General features: G+C 41.1%; 2 protein-coding genes across 2 annotated transcripts; both read right to left on the bottom strand.

Annotated features, from left to right (window-relative positions):
* Positions 1 to 16,256: 16,256 nt before the first annotated feature.
* Positions 16,257 to 19,085, bottom strand: LOC148584629 (protein FAR-RED ELONGATED HYPOCOTYL 3-like). Its single transcript, XM_088518186.1, has 3 exons — positions 18,132 to 19,085; positions 17,906 to 18,019; positions 16,257 to 16,366 (listed from the first exon to the last, which is right to left on the bottom strand). Exons 1-3 carry the CDS (start codon positions 19,068 to 19,070, stop codon positions 16,316 to 16,318), a joined length of 1,104 nt encoding a protein of 367 aa, XP_088374312.1. The 5' UTR covers positions 19,071 to 19,085; the 3' UTR covers positions 16,257 to 16,315.
* A 217-nt stretch (positions 19,086 to 19,302) lies between these two features.
* On the bottom strand, positions 19,303 to 20,590 carry LOC148584628 (protein FAR-RED IMPAIRED RESPONSE 1-like). The gene is made up of 3 exons (XM_088518544.1): positions 20,500 to 20,590; positions 19,868 to 20,334; positions 19,303 to 19,806 (listed from the first exon to the last, which is right to left on the bottom strand). The coding sequence occupies exons 1-3, from the start codon at positions 20,588 to 20,590 to the stop codon at positions 19,303 to 19,305; spliced, it is 1,062 nt and encodes a 353-aa protein (XP_088374670.1).
* Between the last annotated feature and the right edge of the window lie 1,308 nt (positions 20,591 to 21,898).

The following is a 21,898-nucleotide window of genomic DNA, read 5'->3' as shown; positions in this document are numbered from 1 at the left end:
CTTAGATATCTACAATTAAGTTAATTCTAGCAAAACCCATATTGGGATATGACGATGCATAATTTTGCATGGCCGAACCGAATGATAGATTCCTGCAAAATAAAGAGAAAACATTGAAGTGTTGTTGGCCCCAAGGGAAACCAGCAACGAGCCTTCAATGGTTAAGTCAGTGATGGATTATGAGAGAGAGAGATGAGTAAATAAAATCTTGAGCTATTAGAGGTGTTGATGCAATTTTTGGTTCATAGTACGGCTAGTCAGCAGTTTTTCTTCATTGTTGGGCTGAGAAGGAGATTCGTGTACATCTATAGTGTTTTTGCAAAATAAAAGCACGGTCAAGGGTCTCCGGTTGGGGAGCCGAAGACCCTCCGACGCTCAAGTCAGCGTCTCATACTATGATATGTCTCAAATATACAATAATTTGTGTGTGTGAAGTAAGATATATGAAAGAGAGAGAGAGAGAGATGAGGGAGAAAGAAGTGTCTCCTCAGAGAAGGAGAGGTCAGAGAGAAGGGAAGCCCTTCCCCTATAAAAGGAGAGCTTTCTCCTTTTATATCTAGGTGTGACCAAGGTGGACACTTGTCACCTTGTGAGTGGGCAATGACATAATGGTAAATAAACATAAATAGATGGGCATATTTTCTTCCCAACAGTTACCCCCCAATTCCCATGGTCGACTTAGATGATAGGCGGGCGTCGGGAATCTTTGGTGAGCTTGTAAATATATTTACCTTTTAGCTTCTTACCAAGCGGGGAGCGCTAATCACAGGGCGATTAAATGCGACCTTAAGGATCATGGGGCCCACTATATGTGTAGGGCTTACCCCCCGAGCGGGTGGCTCGGCCTTTGTCAACTCGACGCTGGTAAGTTTGCTGAGTCAATAAGAGTCTCGTACATTTCTTAAGGTTCCCTGTGTAGGCTCAAGATAGACAGAAAAAACATATATAGAGTAGCTTCGCTACTCACTATCACAGGCATAAGGTAGCATATTGGGTTAGTTAATGGGAAAATGGCATTTTTATGATGAAATAAAGTACACATGTGAAAGTCAAGCAATATGCCAAAAAGGAACATACCTGAGCCAGGCGAGAAGAGATGTGTCACATGTCGCGTCTTGGGCAAAGGTTTGGGGGCTCTCAGGACCTTCAATCCTGAAGGATCGCCCAGAGATGTAAACCTGTTGTCATTCCTTTCGCATTGCCGCCTGATAATCCACTTCTTTCCCGTGGTTCTTAGGTCGCTATCTTGGATTCCTTGTTGCAGGCGGAGCTTCTTTGTCTAAGAGTTGGTGGACCATGTGACCGTGCTATGCCATAACATGTCGGTGGAGTTCTTGGACAACCATTGTATGTTGGAGAGTTAAAAACTGATGGCCGGTGGTCCTGAAGGACACGTTGTTTCTGCGTTTGATTTCGTGTATTTGCCGATAGGCTTCTGGTATGTTCAGATACTCTGCTGCCGCCAGGGGGAGTATGGAAGCCCCTATTGTCAAAACATGAGACGAGGAGGCTTCCCTTCTCTCTTGCTATCTCAAAAGGTAAAGTTGTGTCCTTTGGGCTGGAGTGTCAATAGTGGACGAAGTAGCAGCAATTCTTTGTCATCGGAGTCTTGCACCGAAAATATGAGGTGGTGCCCATCGCGCGGGCCTGCTGCCGTCTGAAGGTTCATAAGGCTGCTCTTAAAATTATTTGCAGTGGTCACGGAAATAGCTCGACGTAGAAGGCCGCGAGAGGTTTCGCTGAGTAAGCGGTCACGGTAGGATGGGCCGGCGAACACTGAAGATAGGGACCGTGACTTTCGACGGGGTCGAAACATGCTATCAGAGATAACTTTCGGATGATGGCAGCTGGTGAATGATCGTCGGTGGCATCTAATCCAAGAGCTGGATCAGCTTCAACTCGCTTCCCTCAGGGAAAGATAGAAGTCCATGGGAGCCTCTTTCATGTGCACTAGAAGGCCAATAGTCGAAAAAGACCTTGTTCTTCTACCCGGGCAGGGAGCTTCTGATACTAGTGCACTGACCGAATCAAAAGATGAGCCTTCCACTGAGAGTTCTCAATTGGGAGTGATTCAGTTGCGAACTAAGAAGGCCCAATAACCCAGAATCCCAGAGTCTAGCTGAAGGGAAGGGAACTGGTGGTATTCTTGCTTCGTCGCAAGTTTGGACTAGGGTCGGCGTTGTTGGCTGGTGGAGATCGGACCTCGCAGAGACTTTGCCAGGAGCTCGCACAGACTGGAGACACGAGATGTCGAGCACATGATGGGTCGGCAACCGCTAGCTTGCTGGAGGAGCTGCGGGGTCGTGACAGGATTACCAAACTGCTAGTCACAGTCTCGCCGATCTGCCGGCGTAGCCGTGAACTTGTTGGTTGGCTAGTATGCTCGTCGGTGATGCTGCAACAGACTCGTTGGGTGAGTTCGCGGGTTTGGCGGCAGGCGTGTCGGATGGAGTGCCCGCGGGCGAGGCCGAGGCGTTGGTTTGTCATCGAGGTGAGGTGATGGTGTTGATGGCTCGCAGGAGGGACTGCTAACGCTAGTGTTGTTGCAAAAGTCGTGCCTTGGCTTGAGAAGACATGTAGAGGTTATTAGGAAACTTTCTCTGGTGAGGGAGAACCTCGATTTTTCCTGGGAAGCCAATGGTCTCTGCTACCGTAGGGGAATGAGTGCCCATTGTTTGGCTGCCAACTTTTGCTTGAACTCTGCAAGCTAGCAGCTCGCGCCTAGCTTTGTCTGTCATCGCATTTGCAGCTTCCTTGCAACATGACAATGGAGGTTGTTGGTCGCAGTGATGGGGTCAGCGACCCCCCAAGGGTGCTAAGGTGGATCCAAGGCAAGTTCGGAGCTAGCTAAGATAGTCTTTCGACGCCGCTGGCAACCGCTGTAAACTCAGCTTTAGACACCGCAATGATTGGAGGCGTTTTGGTGTCGTTCGCCATTCGTAGGTTTAGCGGTTTTGAGACGAGGCATGTGTGATTTCTCTAGCGAACTTGAAGTAGGGTCCTCGTCGTCCTTGGTGGTTCAAATTTGTGCGATGTCTGCGATTGGCGCTCTGCCATGATGGGTTGCTGTAGCTTTGCAAGATTGGGGACTTCTTGTATAAATCTAGAAACAGACATGGAAACACATGCAGTAGCCTCGCTACTTATTGCCATGAATGTGGGGCCTTGGTCCAGGTTAGCTTTTGAGCAAATAACATTCTTATGACTGAGTGAAATAGATAGGTATACACTAAGCAAGTATGTGGAGAGGAGCTTACCTCAGCCGTGTGAGGCAAGACTCGTAATGCGCTATGCTAGGGACTGAGGCTCAGTAGCTAGCTCGGGTCGAGACTACGGTAGGATTCCGTGTCATGTCAAGGAGGTGCCTAAGAGCAGCCTTATGCAGCGAGGGAACTGGGTCTAGTCTAAAGTCGGAGCAGGTCGCCTGACCTAGTCTTTCGCTGGGTTTGGTCGATAGATCTGGCCCCTGGCCTAACGGGTTAATGGACCTGGCCTATGGCGTAATGGGTCAAAAGACCTTGCCTCTAGCTAAATGGGTCAAAGGACCTAGCCTCTGGCAGGAGTAGGTCGTTGTGCCATGGCAAGGGTATGCGCTTTGCGCAGTCTTATGCCATGAACAGATTAGGACCTGGCCTTGAGCTTATCCTACCATGACAAGGGTTTGCGCTTGGCATAGTCTTATGCCACAGTATGATGGAGCCCAAGCTCTAGGCATGCTCCGAAAGGAACCCGGGGGTTCATAGCATTTTTCTTACCTGTATTGACATAGAGGGAGACAAGGTAGAAACCCTTGTTTAGATGCTCAGTGCTCCGTAGATGCGTGGGCTTCTTTGTTTTAACGAGGATCCCCCGTGAGGGTCTGCTTGTCTCATCAAGAGAATCGGACCTAGGAGTCCATTTACCCCGTGGGTCGAATGTAGAATGCTGAGAAGAGGTCATAAATAATATATGGCAACCAAAATTCGATGGCGGTCTGCTGCTTGGGTTTTGGCACTAGAAGTGTGACTTCCTTGTGATTGATTCTGGTGACTAAGATCAGTGATAGCGAATGGAGGTCGCAAACCACGACTAAGAGGTCGTTGTCAGCAATAAGACCGCGATAGGAGCTCGGGAGACTTTTGATAGAGGGTCGCAGAACCTTTCTGAAGGTTTGGCAAACCTTGCTTGAGGGTTGGGGACCCTCCGTCCTGAAACCGAGGTCGATGATGAAAGGACCTGAAATCGAGGTTTGTAATGAAGTAATGAAACTCTTTAGTGTGGTGCCGAGCCAACTGCGAGACCGACATCGGTACTATCCCTTTTTTCACTGTGAATCATGAGAAATTGCCTTGGACGGCTATTAAGAACAAATTACTCACAGCGCAATGCGGTCTCCCTGGGCCTTTTCAATTATATCGCATAAAAGGTGCGATTTATAGAAAATGAGGACCTTACTAACATGTCTTGTAGCGCTCATAAAAAGTGACAAAAGTCAGCAGCTGTCATAAGCATCAAATAAGGGAAAAGCATAATCACAATCGAAGCTCGAAACATAATATAAGCTCTAGGGTGGTGTGTGGAGCATGCTTTTCATAAGTTTTTATTGTTCTTGCTACTGTAAAAAAAAAATTAACGATGCATAATAAAAAGATGAGTATAGACTTATCTCGCATATCTGACGAAGATGAATTTCTTGCATCGAGAATGCGAGGTGGAGCCTGTTCTGTTGCCACCAGCCGAGTTACTGGGTTAGAGATTGTCCCTTCAAGACCCTCTTTGCTAATAAGACATCTTAGCCATTCGTTGCAGTTAATGCTACTGCTAGCATTGCAGCCATGGAAATTGCCTTGTATAGTCTCACTGAACGGATATAATAATAATAATAATAATAATAATAATAATAATAAAATCTCAAAGAGTGGGATTTATGGCATTCCTGTCCAGTCAGATAGCGCTAGAACTGGTAGTTGAGGTGCAAAGCAGCTTAATGACATTAAAGGGCTACCAAACAAATTGCCTTGTATAGTCTTCTCGAATCGGGCAAGAACCCTGGTGGAAAGTTCTACACTTGCCTAGATGGGTTGGTCAGCTTTTGCTTAGCTTCATGCCACCCCCTGAAATTTTTTGGCAATCGCCTATAAGCAACTCGGAGGTCCGGCGGTCGTCAAAGCGATGGCATCCATGATCTTTCAGTTGAGCCCGCTTTCATAGGTCCTACCTGACTATTTCGGCAGCTTGGTGCTTTCATTGAGAAGATGAACTTCTTCACCCTTAAAATGGTTGTGGTCGAAACTTGGGTTTAACCTTAATGGCTTACGCTCACTAGTAGGCCCTCAAATGGCCAGTTCCACGATTTCTGGAGTGATTCCATATGGCTTTCCTTGCAACTTGCCACGTCGAAGCTTTTACTGCAAAATACGACTCAGAGTAGCACTATAGGGCCGAGGGATCGCATGATACTACCTTGTGTGCAATAAATAGTCTGATAAATAACCAGCTCCAATGTGGCCAAGAAGAAAATTCCATTTACTCCCCCAAGGGGGTTAAATCGGTAATAATGCTTGTTCATGACAGCAAAGTGAGGGTGCTTCGCAGGGTAATTAGAATCATGAGGCATGCAGCGATGATGAGTGCTACTGCAGCGAAATGACTCAAATACTCTAGTTTTGGGAACGATGTCGGAGGAGTGATAGAGGTCCCCGTTCCCTGGTTGTCTAGTAGATGAAAGGGGTTTGTTCCTTGAAAATTCCGGCAGCATGAAGAGCAACCCGGAGACCCAGCCATCGCTAAAATTTGATGATGCCGGTCCTTTTTTTTTTGTTGTTCTACAAAGGAAGAAAGAAGACTGCTTCACGATCTTTTTCTCTGGCTGAATGCACTTTCACCCAAACTTGGGAAGATAACGGCGTAGCAAGGACTCTTGTGTTTATTGCAGCATTCTACACATGCTAGTAAAATAATGTGAAGAGTCCTCCAAGCAAAGGCAACATATCAAAATTCGTATATGTTTTTTTTTTTTAACATCAGCTGTCAATGTAGATAAATATAAAGAAAGACGAAGATCATAAATTAATGAGCATTAATCAATAAAGCAAGGCCTTATCTCATAGGTGGCACCGCGTGGAGGTCCATGTTCGTTAGTCGCTTAGCTGGGGCCACATTTCTTTTCACACGAGTTAGCTGTAAGGGAGGGAGCAAGCTCCCCCTTTTGGTCTTTTTTTGGCGAGAGGTTGACATATTTCGCTTGTACATGATTAGTGGACTAGCTATTTGTGCCACGCATTCTTTTGTGAGACCTTTGCAAAAGCTAGTGGATCCCTGCATGTACTTGCGCTCAAGAAAGCGTAATTTTTCTCTTTGTCTTTGTTAGCCAACAAAATGAATAATGGTAAAAATGCAGATCTACTTTCTAATAAAAAGAAACATAAAAATTTTAGAAGAAAAGAGGTTATGGCCGACTGACTTGTCTCATGGTAAGGCAGGAAAAAGAATGCGGGAACATTTCCACACTTTCCTGTGCATGTTTCTATTTGACAAATGAGGGGAAAGTAATGTTTCTATCTCCTTTGTTTTTTTATTGCTCGTCTAGGCTTTAATGTTATGCTACTTGGGAGCAGGTGCTTCACATAATACGCTAACAAGGCATGTCTAAGATCATTCAATGGGTACCAAGTTATCTTTTGCTCATGCACTAAAGGAGGTGTGTGAGTCACAAGGCATTACAAGTATTTTAAAGTTCCGCATGTGAGCTGCATACAAGACAGAGCACTTTATCGAGCAAAGCATTGTTCTACATGAGGTATGTCAAAAGATGAACTTAGAACTCCTTTCGTGTAAGTTTGTCATCAAAGTCTATATGCAAAACTATGAAATGTTGCATTTATCATTTTAGAAATTGACAAAAACATAGGAAATAGTATAAACTTATCTCATATATACGACTGTGGTAACCCTTGGATGGGAATTTGCTGCGTGTATGCTGGCAATTGCGGGATGCATGCGAACTAGGGAATACTCTTCCATCTTCCTCAAAAAGAAGGGTCAACCAATTCAAACGGAGACCCACGTCTGCTAGCTATTCAGTTGGCACGCTATCTCCCTTTTTCTTCTGAAATGACGTTATGCTATGGCTTCTTTCTTTTGTTTTTGGCTTGTTCAAAGTCTTGGGCAGTTTGGTTGACGCTCCCTTTCGTAAACATTATTATTTTTCTTTCTTGCTACATGCATGCCGCACTTCTTCTGGGAATTGGGCGCGTTATGAACTGTCAAGTTTGGTCGTGTGGACAGCGGACTCGCTGTTGTCCTTAGCTTCATCGAGTGAGAGGGCAGTAAGTCCATGACCTCGAGCTCCATTATGTTCTTTTACATACGCGAACATAGAGGAGTTGCGAAGAGCTTTTGGTTCGATGTGGTATTATGGTCTGTCGCCGACGTCTGATTCTTCGGAAGGAACAAAACCCACTTGAGCTCTCTTTTTGGTGAGCTGCAAGTGTAATGGTCTCCCAGCAAAGTGAGGCTGGGGTCGCTGCAGGCAAAGCTGGGGAGTCCCCGGCGGAATGAGGCAACCTTTGCTAAGATGAGGACTGGCGATGGCGAACCTTGGCCGGGCTCGCTGTCCCTGCTGGTTTGCTAGTGGGAGTCATGGACTCACTGGCGAGCTCGCTGGTTTTGCGAGGCCATTATGGGGAGGCGTGGCAAGCTTGGGCTCGCAGGGTGCCGGTTTGCGGGCAAGGCATGACTGGAATTCTGGTTCACCGACAAAGCGTGGCATTCTAGGACGTGAGCGAGAACTAGCAAGGTTTAGTGAACTTGTTGCGAGGTTGGACCATCGGAGAACTTGGGCTGAGATCACAGTGTTGTTGGCTGACTTGCGGATGGGTGCTCATTGTGGGGCCGTGAGCTGGAGCTTGGCAGAATCAGTGGTCTGCTTATGGACCTCATTTTTTGCAAAGGAAAGAAACAGACAAACAACCACTGTGGACCTTTTTCTTCATCAAGTGCATCTTTACTAAAGTTAATATAATAATGACACGGTAGTAAATTTGAGTGCATGATTAAATGCGTAACAAGACAAATGATATGTTCACAGCTGAGCAAAGATGACGCGCATAGGTTCTAGAAAGAAAGCTTCCTTTTTTTTTTTTTTTTTTTTTTTGTGGCTTCAGGCCTTGTCAACAACCTTAAGGCATAGCACGCATCCATGGCAAGCCTGACTAATTCCAGCTTCGCATACTAAGGGCTTGAGGTGGGCCGTCGTCCATTAGTGTGGACCGGCGAACTTGCATGTGACTAGCGTGGACTAGAAGAGTTGGCTCGACAAACCGGGGCGAAGTGAGGCTATCCGGTGACCTTGGGCAAAGGCTAGGTTGCTGCGAGGTGGGCTCACTCCAAGATGAGGTCGCGACGAGGTGAGGTCTCCGGTGAGGTTGGAGCGAGGTGGGCTTGCTGCAAGGTTGTCGCTGGGCATGCCCATTGACTAGGTGGGTGAACCTGCTGGCGAGGGCGAGGTACAACGAGCTTGGGCTCGCAAGGGCAAGGCTTTGGCAAGCTTGGGATCGCGGGATGCCGAGTCGCGGGCCAGGCGTGGCCAGAGTGTTGGGTCACCGGTGAAGCTCTACGATCCCGAAACTGTAGGTTGGTTGACAGGGGCGTAGGTCTGCCGGCAGGGCTCCACGTTGCGGAGGTTCGCGTGACCTGCTAGTTCGTTGTGCAGGGCCACGGTTTGTAGGAGAGTGTTATGTGGCAGTAACGACGGTCACGCAGGGAGCTTGGTGACCCGCTGAGGCATTTGGGCAGCTTTTGGAAAGCTAATGAGCTGTAGATGCCCCTCGTCAACTCCAGAGGATGGCGAAATTCCGTCGGATTTGTGGAGATGGGGAGGAGCTCATTTTGGAGAGCCCCGCGGAAGGGAGATGACATGCTGGTCGTGGTGAGGCCTCAGGTGAGGCTTGGGTGAAGTCTCAGGTGAGGCGGCACTTCAAGCGAGGGCGAGGCAAGGCCGCTTGCACGGGCGGGGCAAGGGCGTCACTAGTGAGGCAGAAATTCTGGTTCGTGGTGAAGCAGGTTCGCGTTGCGAGACGGGGTTGCTGGCGAGATAGGGTCACAGAAGCAGGGTCGTCAGTGAGCACACTCGATGAGCTTGTTGGGTTCGCTGAGCAAGCTTGATGGCATGCCCGCTAGTCGGAATGTTTGCGTGCGAGGCGACGCCTGGGTACTGGTTCGCCGACTTCGCGTGGTTCACCGCTCACAGATTTAAATGTCGTGGGGGAGCCCGGCAACCCACCAAAGTATCTTGACAATCCATGGAGGTGCTCAGGTCTGAGCTTGTCTAAACGGATGTGGCTAAGCGAAGAGTGCCTGCATGGGTTATTAAACAAAGGCTTTTTCTCCAAACTTGGAGAAGAAAACAATAACAATGGCAAAATAGTAAATTATAAACTATTAAACAATGCAGTAAGGAAACACAAAAGTTGTTCTCTTAATACTTGGCATCAGTAGCTTCGTTTGGCCTTGTGTGTGAACACACGCAAATTAAGAAGCAACTTTATTTTTATATTAATCACAAAATACCATGCAGGAGGTGCTTGTTGTCTACCCACTTTGATGTGAAAAATCGTACCTGTTTGTTGCCGTGCTAGGAGATAGTAACTTAATAAAGAAATATCTTCTGCAGATTTTTCTTGGAGACCCATGCTTCTTTCCTTCTAAAGGACACATGCTAAATATATTTTTCCCACTTTTCGGCTAGTACAATAGGAATTGTCTCCTACTCTACCTAATCTCAATTGAAATGTCGCATCTATCCCTCGCTTTATGGTTCAAGCTAGTGGACGGATTGGCGCTGACCTCAGAATGGGGGCAAAAATGCCATTGAACTTGAATTTGTTTCTTCTTGGATTTTCATACGAGTCCATCCCTCGCTGAACTCCCCTAGACTTCATCTTCTTCCTCTTTCTTCTATTTTCCTGGTATGAGCATGGACGGAAAAGATGAACGGTGGTTGTATCTTTGAAGATTTTTTGAATAAGCCGCTGTAACTGAAAATGTGAAGACTGTCTTTAAGATTTTTTTGAGCTGGGCAAGCAACAGGTGGACGCTGTGCTTAACAGACACGATTTATAAGCAATGAGAAACCATCGTTTCCCACAGATGGCGCCAAACTGTTGATGCAATTTTTGGTCCATAGTACGGCTAGCCAGTAGTTTTTCTTCATTGTTGGGCTGAGAAGGAGATTCGTGTACATCTATGGTGTTTCTGCAAAATAAAAGCACGGTCAGGGGTCTCCGGTTAGGGCGCCGAAGACCCTCCGACGCTCAAGTCAGCGTCTCATATGTGGGTAAAGATATATAACTATCATATGTCCCAAATATACAATAATTTGTGTGTGTAAAGTGAGATATATGGAAAAGAGAGAGAGAGAGAGAGAGAGAGAGAGGCGAGGGAGAAAGAAGTGTCTCCTCAGAGAAGGAGAGGTCAGAGAGAAGGGAAGCCCTTCTCCTATAAAAGGAGAGCTTTCTCCTTTTATATCTAGGTGTGACCAAGGTGGACACTTGTCATCTTGTGAGTGGGCAATGACATAATGGTAAATAAACATAAATAGATGGGCATATTTTCTTCCCAACAAAAGGCATACATATTTTTTGAGAAAATAACCTTTTTATGTAAGGCTGTCTAGTGGTTGTTTGATTATTTGCCACATGGTGGACTTATAGCGATGCAATAATTGTCCACTTGTTTGTAGGCATGAGGCTTATAGGATTTTTCAGCTCTTTATTGGAAGTTCAATGGTTAATCTTGTTTGGCCTCAATTACTTTGTGTGGCCTTATTAGTTGCAGTCTTCATTAAAAAGCTTGTTAAGGGTTCAAAAGGGGTCACTTTCCTTAGGAGTTTTCTTTTTTATCTTTTAGATAGAAGAGTGTTCGAGGGAGCTATCTTCCCTTGCAAATGCTCGTATGTGTTTGGATAGAAAGGGGCTTGGACGAGTAATTTTTTTTGTCCGGGCACAATATCAAGTTACTCAAGGGTAGTTTGAATCTTGTTTGGCGGTTAGTGGTTAGTGCGGTTAACGGACGGTTATTAACCACTAGCCTTTTCACCTCTAGCCATGTCTCCCTTCTTTGGGTGTTGTTTTGAGCAAGTTAGCCTTCATGTCAAACTGAGTTTGGTTAAGATACCTTTTAGCTTGCAACATTCTTCTAACATCTTCCTGTTTGCTTCATTGGAAGTTGGAAGGTTGGCTTCGTTTCGTGGTTGCCCCCCAATCATTAAGCTGATGCTTAAGTCCTTGTGATGAATGGGAAGCCTTTGTCTTCGAGTGTTGAGCCTATCTAGGCCGGCTCGATATATTTTGAGGCCAAAGGCAAAAAGTTTAAATGGGGCATTTTTCTTATATTTAAATATTAATTAAATAATATTTATTTTAATATTAATATTATATTTTTATTTAAAAATCACTCTTCCTACTTTTTGGGATGCAAAATTTTTTGCTGTTCGAAATTTTGGTTGCCTTCTGGGTGGTTCGGCCACCCCTTTCCATTATTATTATTATTATTATTATTTTAAATTTTCTTTTGAACCTTTTTAATAATTTTTTTTTAAAATTTTTTAATTAGGTATATGGACGTGTGTCGATTTTTTAAGGGTATTGACGTGGATTTTCGTCAAATTTTGGACGGAAGTAGACGGATGTACCATCTTTGTTTTTAGCTATTATCGAGGTACCATATATGATACAAAATGAAACCAAATGAGCAAAAAATGAAGTCGTTAAACCGCAGGGGGTCAAAGGTATTTAAACCCTTTCATAATTACATTCAAATACTTAGGGCTCAGTGAAAATATATATCTCATACTTTTTAAAATAATGTAACGTAAGTTTTTACTCGGAATTTTGGCATATCTTCCTGAACAAATCCTTTGTATATTGACTATGTACTTCCCCTTCACATATAATACATGTTATAATCGAAAAATCATGTGATAGTTCAACTCCATATGGTCTATCGATCCAAGCCCTTAACCCATTCTTAGTAGAGTTGACAACGTCCCAAGGGACTTGTAATATAATATCGGTGCCTCAAATATCATCGCATATCGTTCATTTACTAGTAGCTTGATTGAAGCCGACATCGAGTGGCACACGCTGCTAATGATGTCTGTCTATAGTAACCATCACTCAAACATGGTTGCATCAATCACAAAACAAACCTTAGATTCAAGGGCCAAACATAAACAATTAACATCTTTTGACCATATGGCTAACCTATATAATTTTAGTAAGCTCATGGTCGTTATCCCGCACGTACTGGTGTACCATATTATACAATGTAGTTTCATTTTTTCCATCTTTTACATGCATATTTTTACAAATCTCATTATTTTCCATTATTTTGTTTAATCAACATACGTTTTCACAAAGTATAGTTCATAATAATCCAAAATGTATTTCATGAGAGTTGTAAACATGCACATTTGATATATAAAATTAGGGGTGATCATGCCGTTGCAGTTAGTGGCTAAAACCGCTAACCGCAACCGTTGAAGCGGTTAGTACATTTTACTAACCGCTAGGCAGTTAACTGCATCTGGTTAACCGCTTTTTTTTTGCTTTCCTTTTAGGTCGAATTTGAAAATTAGGCTTTTTTTGGGCTCACTTTAAATGTGTTTTTTTTTTTTTTTTTTTTTTTTCATTTTTTTTGGCATCAAAATATGCACTATTTAACAAGCATATAGTTGCGATATACCAAATTGGGCTTGCTCCAAAATGAGCCCATATAAAAAAAAAAATGTAAAAGGTAACCAAAAAACCCAAATGCTATCGGCATCAAAAAGAAAAAAAAACATTTATATGAAAATCATCCCTCATCAGGATGAGATGATATATATATATATATATATATATATATATATACCCACTAACCGCTTAACGGCATTTACTAACTGCTTCTAAAAGCGGTTAGTGGTTAGTGCAGTTAGCGGTTAACGATTAAAGTGGTTAGTGGTTACAAAGTGTTTAATAAAACCACTAACCGCTTAGCGGTATTTACTAACCGCTTTTAAAAGCGGTTAGCGGTTAACGGTTAAAGTGGTTAGCGGTTACAAAGCGTTTAATAAAAACTGCATGAACACTCCTATATAAAATAATCATGCTATGTGAAGCTTCCTCAAAATCTTTTTGAGGCTCCACACCTCAAAATTTAAGAAAAAGCGTATTATCACTTATAATCCCGAGCTAAACAAGCCCTAAATCCTAATACATTCAAAATAGACTTTCTGTCTGACCATCGAACGTTCGAACATGGAATATCAAACGTTCGGTTAGAGAAGGTCGAATGTTTTGATACTAAGCAGAAGAGTAATGCTTGGCGCAGGGGTGCAATCCGTATGAAATCTGGATTTGCTGACATGGCATGGTCAGTGGGCCATGCCATGTCAGCCCACTTACAATTAAAAAAAAAGAAAAAAAAAGAAAAAAAAAATCGCATTTCATTTTAGGTCTTAAATCCTTCTCTTTCCTCTTCGTTTCCTTCCATTCCAGCCACCTTCCTTTCCCTCTCTCCATCTCCATGGTTTCCTCCCTGCCCAGAACCGCCTTTCCCTCCGTCGCGCCTGTCTCTCTCACTCCAGCGATAGATCTCTAGCGACTCGAGAAGAAAAGAATGCTAGTTGGGCGTCGGTAGAGGATTTGGGCGTCGGGAAAGGATTTCAAAAATCCCAAGCACACTGCTCTCTCACAGAAACGGTAATCCGTTTCTTTTAATTTTGGGTTTTTTTGCTTTAGATTGGAATGTGATTTGAAGGCTGATTTTTGTTGATGGGTAAGCTGTATGTAGGTTTTATGGTTAGCCTCTCCCTCCGTCGCGCCTGTCTCTCTCACTCCAGGGATAGATCTTCGGCGACTCGAGAAGAACAAAAGGCTAGTTGGGTGTCGGCAAAGGATTTGGGCGTCGGGAAAGGATTTCAAAAATCCCAAGGACACACTGCTCTCTCACGGAAACGGTAATCCGTTTCTTTTAATTTTGGGGTTTTTTTTTTATTTTTTTTATTTTTTTTATATTGGAATGTGATTTGAAGGTTGATTTTTGTTGATGGGTAAGCTGTATTTAGGTTTTATGGGTAGCGTTCTTAGGTTAATTTTGCGGTTTTCTTTTGATTAATTTTTCTGTTATTTGGCTTAGAATTTGGTTAAGAATCTGTGGAGTTGTTTTTTTTTTTTTTTCTCCTTCAATTATGATCTGATGATTTGGCTCAGTTTTTTTTTTTTTTTTTGTTCATTCTTTTTACTCATTTAGAATTGAAAATTAAAAAAATTATAATACAGCTTATGACAGGAATTTTCATGGATGGTTATATGTCATCAGAAAATCGCAAACCAAATAAGATTGGTGTAAATGTTTGAAGGTTACTGGCTTGTAATGTTTGAAAAGAGAACCGAAATTTCAATTTACTTTGCTTGTAATGTTTGATGATTTGTAGCTAATTTGAATTTTTTTTCTAATAAATGCTAGATGGACTTGTGGAATGAGTTGGAAGTAGACTATTTTCATACACAGATTTCAATTGATGTAGATTCACCCCTCCAAGCTGGCCCCCAAAATGGCTTGTTAGGCAAAAAATTATGACCTTTAACTTTTCTTCAAATCATTGTATTTCTTTCTTATTAGAATATTTTAATAATTATTTGTTGAATGTTGAATCAAAGTGAATGTTATTATTCACATTTCAACTATATTATTACTATTATTATTATTATTTTTTTGTATAGATGGAAATGAAAGAGTGCATGATGTAGAGTCTTGCAAGCTCTTAGATGGAGATGAAATTGTTGAGGAACCTAAGAGAGGTATGATGTTTAACTCTATAGGAGAACTTATATTATAAGAAGTATGCCAAAAAAGAGGGTTTTGCGGTGGTTACAAAAGCGGATACTAAGAATGATAGTGGCACCGTAGTGTTTTTTGGAAACTCATAATCCTAAGGGATATTTCTTAGAGAGAGAGAAACAGAAAGCCACTTGACTTATAACCAATCTGATTACCATATCAAAAGTTACAATCTATAAACAACTTTTTATTTAAATAAGGCTTAATTTCCTTGGAGAAATTTTATACAAATAGCAGTTTACAGTACGCCTCCAAAATAAAGATCCTTGAATACTATAAGAATGTGGTTTATTCCATTAGGATAAAAATCTCTTTTGCGACACAAAGTGTTGTGTAAAGGACATTCTGGATTTTTTTTTTTTTTTAAGCATTTGATTTGCCTTTCTTACTTCTAACTGTTCATCTGATTGCTGTACTGTGTTAATTTTTTTTTTTATTTGCGAATTTTTTATGATAATTAAAAATCTCTTTCAAAAATTTGCAGCCTGTTTGGGGATGGATGAAGAGCAAAAGCTTCCGAATTGGGTGGGATGTTGAGATTATGAAGGATCTGGCAAGAGCTCTCCTCATTTCTCATCTATAAGAGTGGGGAGCTTGATGGAAAAGAAATGACAACTAGGAATGCACATTCGCAATGTATAAAGCATTGTAATTTGTTTCCTTATGCAATCTGCAGTAATAAAGTTAACATTTTGAACTTCATTGTGCATCTGCAACATAGAAAATGTTACATTGAATGGTAGCCTCTGCGTAAGGTTGTAGATATTTCTCGTTGGTATTATCTTGTGTAAACACTAATTTTGAATGATCAAATGTTGAATTGGTTTTACTTAACTGACAAGATAATGATCCAATATCTCAGCCTTTCTTGAAGAAAGTTTTCCAGTTGGAGTATGTCTATGGTTTTCAAAAGAAATTGAATGACTGCTTCCAATAAATGCTTGTGGAAACAGTTTCTAAATAATTTCCAGATAATCATGAATTTGCTCTTAAACAATAAAAAAGAACAGACTTATCACAAATTGCCATGGATCCTTAAATATTGAACTTCAGATCGAAAACACCAGTTGGCAAAGCACGAAGCCATATGAAAAGAACAATCCCCGGTGCACAACATTAACACAAAGATTAAAATAGAAAATGTGATTTTGTGAGATATAACATCCAAAGCCAGTGCACAACATTAACATATTAAAATAGAAAATGTGATTCTGTGAGATACAACATCCAAAGCCAGTGAAATACAACATCCAAAGCCTTCAAAATAAAATAGAATGTGAAATACATAAAAAGCTTTCAAAATAAAATAGAATGTGAAATACAACATCCAAAGCCTTTAAAATAAAATAGAATGTGAAATACAACATCAAAAGCTTTCAAAATAAAATAGCAAATACAACTCTTCTCCGGCCTTCAAAATAAAATAGCAAATACAACAACTCTTCTCCAGCCTTCAAAGTAACTTGAGCCCAATTCTGCCTTCAATTCTTTTGGAGCTTTTAATCTGTTTAGAAAAAATAATAAGGGAAAATTACAGTTTACCCCCCCAAAGTTGTCAGCGATTTGCAATTCCGCCTCCAAAGTTTCAATTTTTGCAATCCACCCCCCTAAAGTTTCAATTTTTTTTCAATTCAGGCATTCCGTCAGTCAAAGCGGCTTTGACTGACGGAACAGTGATCACGTGCAAGTCACGTGATCACTGTTGGTTGTTTTTTTCCCAAAATGCCCCCATCCCTACCTCCTCTTCTCCGCCTACCTCGTCTTCTCCATGCCAAACCGATCGATCTGCTATTGGTCAACAAGAAATGAGAATGAGTGAGAAGGGTCTTGCAGGAAGAGGCAAAGCAAGTCTTGGGAAGAAGGCGTTTTTGTTTCTATGTTCCCCTGTTCATTTGAACGAATGATTCTTGGATTCTCCGGCAAAGGTCATTCTCCGGCAATGACAGAGAAAATTGATCCCTCTCCGGCAACGACAGAGAAGATTAATTTATCGGAATTGATGGTTGATTTATGTTAATAGATGTTAGAATCATATGTTTGATCATTCACATTGTACTGGGTTGTGATAAATTTGAGAATTTTTTTGAATTACGGTTGTTTATGCATGAAATGTAAGGACTTCGGTTCTTGGATAGTTGGATTTAATTGTTTCAATTGTTTCAATTTGGTAGTTCCATTGTCGTTTCCAAGGTGTTTCGGGATTGAATCTGGCCAAAATCCCAACAGTTTTGTGAGATTTGGGCCATTTGGCCAAGGAAAGATCAATCTTCTTCCTTTTGGAGGCAACGGCGAGGGAGAGGGGCAACAACAGTGTGGAGGCAACCCATGACATAAATTATTAAGAAACCAGATGGGTATGCTTCAAATCTTAAGAAAAACAATACCTGATGGAAAAGCAGGCAGATTCCGAAAATATTGGACGAATTTGTGAAGGAAATGCATGTGAGGAAATGGAAGAGATTTGGAGGACTGAACGAATGGACGTTTTTGTTTTTTCTGCAGTCCTCCAGCGCACCAGAACATGGAGGGAGAAGCATGGGAGAAGCATGGGAGATTTGTAATGGAAGAGATTCGGAGGTGGTTGACAGCAAAACGTGGAAAATAATATTCGGGGGGCATTTTCGGTACTAAAACGCCTTAAGTGATCACGTGCGTCTCACGTGATCACTGTTCCGTCAGTCAAAGCGGTTTTGACTGACGGAATGGCTGAATTGAAAAAAATTGAAACTTTAAGGGGGTGGATTGCAAAAATTGAAACTTTGGAGGCGGAATTGCAAATCGCTGACAACTTTGGGGGGGTAAACTGTAATTTTCCCAAATAATAATAATAATAATAATGGATAGGAGTACTAGTAATAAAAGAACATGACCACAATCAAGAAAATAACTATATGAATTACCGTTGTATGCCACATGTCACTCTTAGATCCAAGTAGGCCATATTTCTTGTAAAATTATGACCAAGTTTTCGGAAAAAAATATAAGCCAAATTATTCTGATATAAAAAAAGTTTGTTCTTTTTAAAAAAAGAAAAAAAAAATACCTGACTGATTACACTATTTTGAGTTTCATGTACATAATCATGCTGAATATCAGTTCTTGAAGGCAATGTAGCTTCATTTGTGTTCGATGCGATCTCTTGCATTCCTTCGGATGTCTTCAATTAAAAAAAAATATGTTTCGTTACAAAAAAATATGAAAAAAATTCAGAAATATGGACATGTTTTTAATAAGCATAACTAAACACAAGGGAAAGTTGAATTTTAAACCTGATTTTGTCTTGTTTTTTGTTTGGGATTTGTGTCACTAAATTGATTCTTTCTTCTTTGTGACTTCTTCACCACCACCTTTTCTACCGGAGACATCTTCCTTTTTGATGATGGTTTACCTTTACCACGAACCGCGAGGGGACTACGTACCTTATTATTTTCCACGCCATCCATGGATTCATTACATGTAGAAGATGCACCTACAAGTGCTTGGGAGGGTGGACTAGGTTCGTAGCTTGAACCACTAAATTTGTCCATTAACATATGAACATATTTTTTCGCTTCCATGTAGTTGTCCACATTTGTTACGGCAAGTGCTGCCAATTTATGCATATCTTTGCATAAGTCATCATACTTTTGAGCAATAGGGTTGGCACCCAAAGAATCGTAGCTACTTTGAATGAAAGTATACCTTCGCTTCAAGCCATTCCTCCAACGATCAAGAAAATATTTTTGTGACAACGATGTAATATTACATGCGCTAAGTACAGAAAAGACATGTCTGCACAAGATCCCTCTTGTTTCAAACCGGCCACAACTGCATTTTAATTCACATTCATCGCCATTGTAGCAAACACAAAATTTAACATGTTTCATGTAAGCATCAGTAACTGCTACCTGTTCATCCACTTGATACGTACAAATTGTGCCTTCACTACTCAAAAGATACGGAGTGCAGTACATCTTCCCCTTAAGCTCCTCTTGGACTTCTTTGAATTTTGCATTTGTGTAACATTCTTGAAATTTTTTCTCAAATTGAAATATGGTTACACATTGAATTGTAGTATTAAAAGAATTAAAATTAGCAATCCTCTCATTCTTAACCTTTTTACGCAAAGCACCATCATACTGGTCAGCAAATTGTTTCAATGTGGTGGTCGGGTGCACATATCCATCAAAAAAAGCGTTCATACTTTCACTCCGTTGTGTAGTAGTCATTCCAGCCCAAAACACCCCTTTCAAATATGCTGGTATCCAAGAAGCCCTCTCATTGTATAACCCACGCAACCAATCATTATCCTCAAGATTATAAGTCACAAGTAGAGTTTTCCAGCTTTCCTCAAACTCACCATGTGTTTGAGAATCATACACGCATTTTTCGTAAGGTACTCTTAATGCCATCAAATTGTGAATGTGCACCAAACTTTTCTGGAAGTTTTTTCAAAATGTGTCATAAACACAATCTATGTCGGGTTCCTGGAAATACCCTTGCAATTGCATTTTTCATAGCCCTATCTTGGTCTGTTATTATTGCACTTGGGGCTCGGTCATTCATGCATTTCAACCATGTTTTAAACAACCATACAAAAGTTTCTGTATCCTCACCTGATAGTAATCCTGCCCCAAATAGAATTGATTGACCATGATGATTCACTCCCACGAAAGGAGCAAATGGCATTCCATATTTATTAGTTAAATACGTCGTGTCAAATGTAACAATGTCTCCAAAATCTTCATAAGATGCCCTACTTCGTGCATCGGCCCAAAAAACATTTCTCAACCTAGATTCACCATCCAAATCCATTTGAAAGTAAAAACCATCATTCACTAGTCGCATCCTAGTGAAATAGTCAAGAAGTGCTTCGGCGCCTCCTTCGCCAAGTTGAAGATGTCTTGCTCTATCAATATAATTGCGACAATCTTTTTCTAGAAATGGAAGGTTCTCATACCCCCCCTGCTTCAACAGCTAAAGAGTCATAATTTTTACTCAATGAAATCCCAGCTCTATCATTTACCTCAAGCTTTCTTTTTGTGATAGAATCCAAATTCCTATAACATTTAAAGTATCTAGCTTTGCTTGGGCTTAAACCATGATTATGGTTAATGTATACACTAGTCACAAACCACTTTGATTCAACAGACTTTGCATTCAACCTAGCCTTACACTCAGTTTTGGTACTTGTATTTGGCTTGGAGAAGGTATTACTTAACTTGGTTCTTGGTTTGCCTTGACGACCACATGCAAGGGTGATGTGAATTACACGCCCACTATCATTCTTAGTAGCCTTTTTTATAACCACCGCAAAACCTTCTTTCTTGGCATACTTCTTATAATATAAGTCAAGTTCTCTTAGGGAGTTAAACGTCATACCTCTCTTAGGTTCCTCAAGAAATTCATCTCCATCTAAGAGCTTGTACTCGGACGTGTTGTGACTGTTGTCTATATTTCCAAACTCTACATCATGCACAATTTCATTTCCATCTATACCCAAAAAAAAAAAAAAAAAAATTAACATATTTGAAATGTGAATAATAACACGTGAGTACTAATTAGAAAGAAATACTAATAATGATTAGTATATACTAATTAAAAAGAAATACAATGAGTTGAAGAAAAATTAAAGGAAGAATTAAATGCCGAACAAACCATTTTGGGGGCCAGCTTGGGGAGGTGAAGCTTCATCAATTGAAATTTGTGTGCGCAAATAGTCTACTTCGCACTCATTCCACGAGTCCATCTAGCAGTTACTAGAAGAAAAATTCAAATTAGCTAAACAAATTAATGCATAAATGATTTGTTAGTAACCTTCAACAAAGCAAAGTGAAATTTCGGTTCTCTTTTCAAACATTACAAGCCAGTAACCTTTAAACATTTACACCAATCTTGTTTGGTTTGCGATTTTCTGATGACATGATGGGCATTTTATTTCATTTTATTCATAAACTTGCCTTATGGTGTAGAAAAGAGAACCGAAAATTAACATATAACCATCCATGAAAATTCTTGTCATAAGCTATATTATAATTTTTTAAACTTTCAATTCTAAATGAGTAGAAAGAATGAACGAAAAAAAAAAGAAAAAAAAAGAGCCAAATCAGTAGATCGTATTTGAAGGAGAAAAAAAAAAACAACTCCTCAGCTTCTTAACCAAATTCTAAGCCAAATAACAGAAAAATTGACCAAAAGAAAACCGCAAAATTAACCTAAGAATGCTACCCATAAAACCTAAATACGGCTTACCCATCAACAAAAGTCAACCTTCAAATCACATTCCAATCTAAAGCAAAAAAATCCAAAATTAAAATAAACGGATTACCGTTTCTGTGAGAGAGCAGTGTGCTTGGGATTTTTGAAATCCTTTCCCGACGCCCAAATCCTCTGCTAAGGCCCAACTAGCGTTCTTTTCTTCTCAAGTCGCCGGAGATCTATCGCTGGAGTAAGAGAGACAGGCGCGACAGAGGGAAAGGCAGTTCTGGGCAGGGAGGAAACCAAAGAGATGGAGAGAGGGAGAGGAAGGTGGCTGGAATGGAATAAAACGAAGAGGAAAGAGAAGGATTTCAGACCTAAAATGAAATGCGATTTTTTTTTTTTGTAAGTGGGCTGACATGGCATGGCCCACTGACCATGCCATGTCAGCAAATCCGGATTGCACCCCTGCGCCAAGCATTACTCTAAGCAGAAAACCCATTTCGAACCAAAAGCCAATCAAAAGAGACCCATCACTTGGCAAATAGTTGGGCAAAACCCATAAGAGACCACTTCCAAAGAGTCTTGCATAAGAAGGTCACAAAACTTCAAAGATCCTTAGTCAGTAACACTTTTCATTCAACCTCTCTTTTAGAAAATGATCTAACTTAAACTATTAGAGCGCCTTTCTCGTCGGTCGAGTCGATTCGCTTCGCTAGGCTAACATTCCTTCGGTGGTTTTTTTTGTTTGCAAGTGTCCATCGTTCAGTTTGGTCATGAAAAAAATCTGCATCATCAATTTCCTTTAAAAGATAACAAAAGAAACAAGTACTGTCGTATTCTTTAATTTTTTAATTTT

The sequence above is a fragment of the Corylus avellana genome, chromosome 7 (assembly GCF_965113065.1).
Source record: "Corylus avellana chromosome 7, dhCorAvel1.hap1.2, whole genome shotgun sequence".
NCBI lineage: Eukaryota > Viridiplantae > Streptophyta > Magnoliopsida > Fagales > Betulaceae > Corylus > Corylus avellana.
This window is presented reverse-complemented; position numbering and strand designations above follow the sequence as displayed.

Excerpts from the sequence above, each read along its gene's own strand:
- LOC148584629 (XM_088518186.1), bottom strand. The coding sequence starts at position 19,070 with ATGACTACTACACAACGGAGTGAAAGTATGAACGCTTTTTTTGATGGA. Across the intron at positions 18,020-18,131 it reads AAAAAACAAGACAAAATCAG|ACATCCGAAGGAATGCAAGA; the intron begins GTTTAAAATTCA and ends TTTTAATTGAAG. Across the intron at positions 16,367-17,905 it reads AAAATAGTGTAATCAGTCAG|ATTAAAAGCTCCAAAAGAAT; the intron begins GTATTTTTTTTT and ends TTTTCTAAACAG.
- LOC148584628 (XM_088518544.1), bottom strand. The coding sequence starts at position 20,590 with ATGGACTCGTGGAATGAGTGCGAAGTAGACTATTTGCGCACACAAATT. Across the intron at positions 20,335-20,499 it reads CCAAGCTGGCCCCCAAAATG|ATGGAAATGAAATTGTGCAT; the intron begins GTTTGTTCGGCA and ends TTTTGGGTATAG. Across the intron at positions 19,807-19,867 it reads TCACAAAAAGAAAGCTTGAG|GGGGGGTATGAGAACCTTCC; the intron begins GTAAATGATAGA and ends CTGTTGAAGCAG.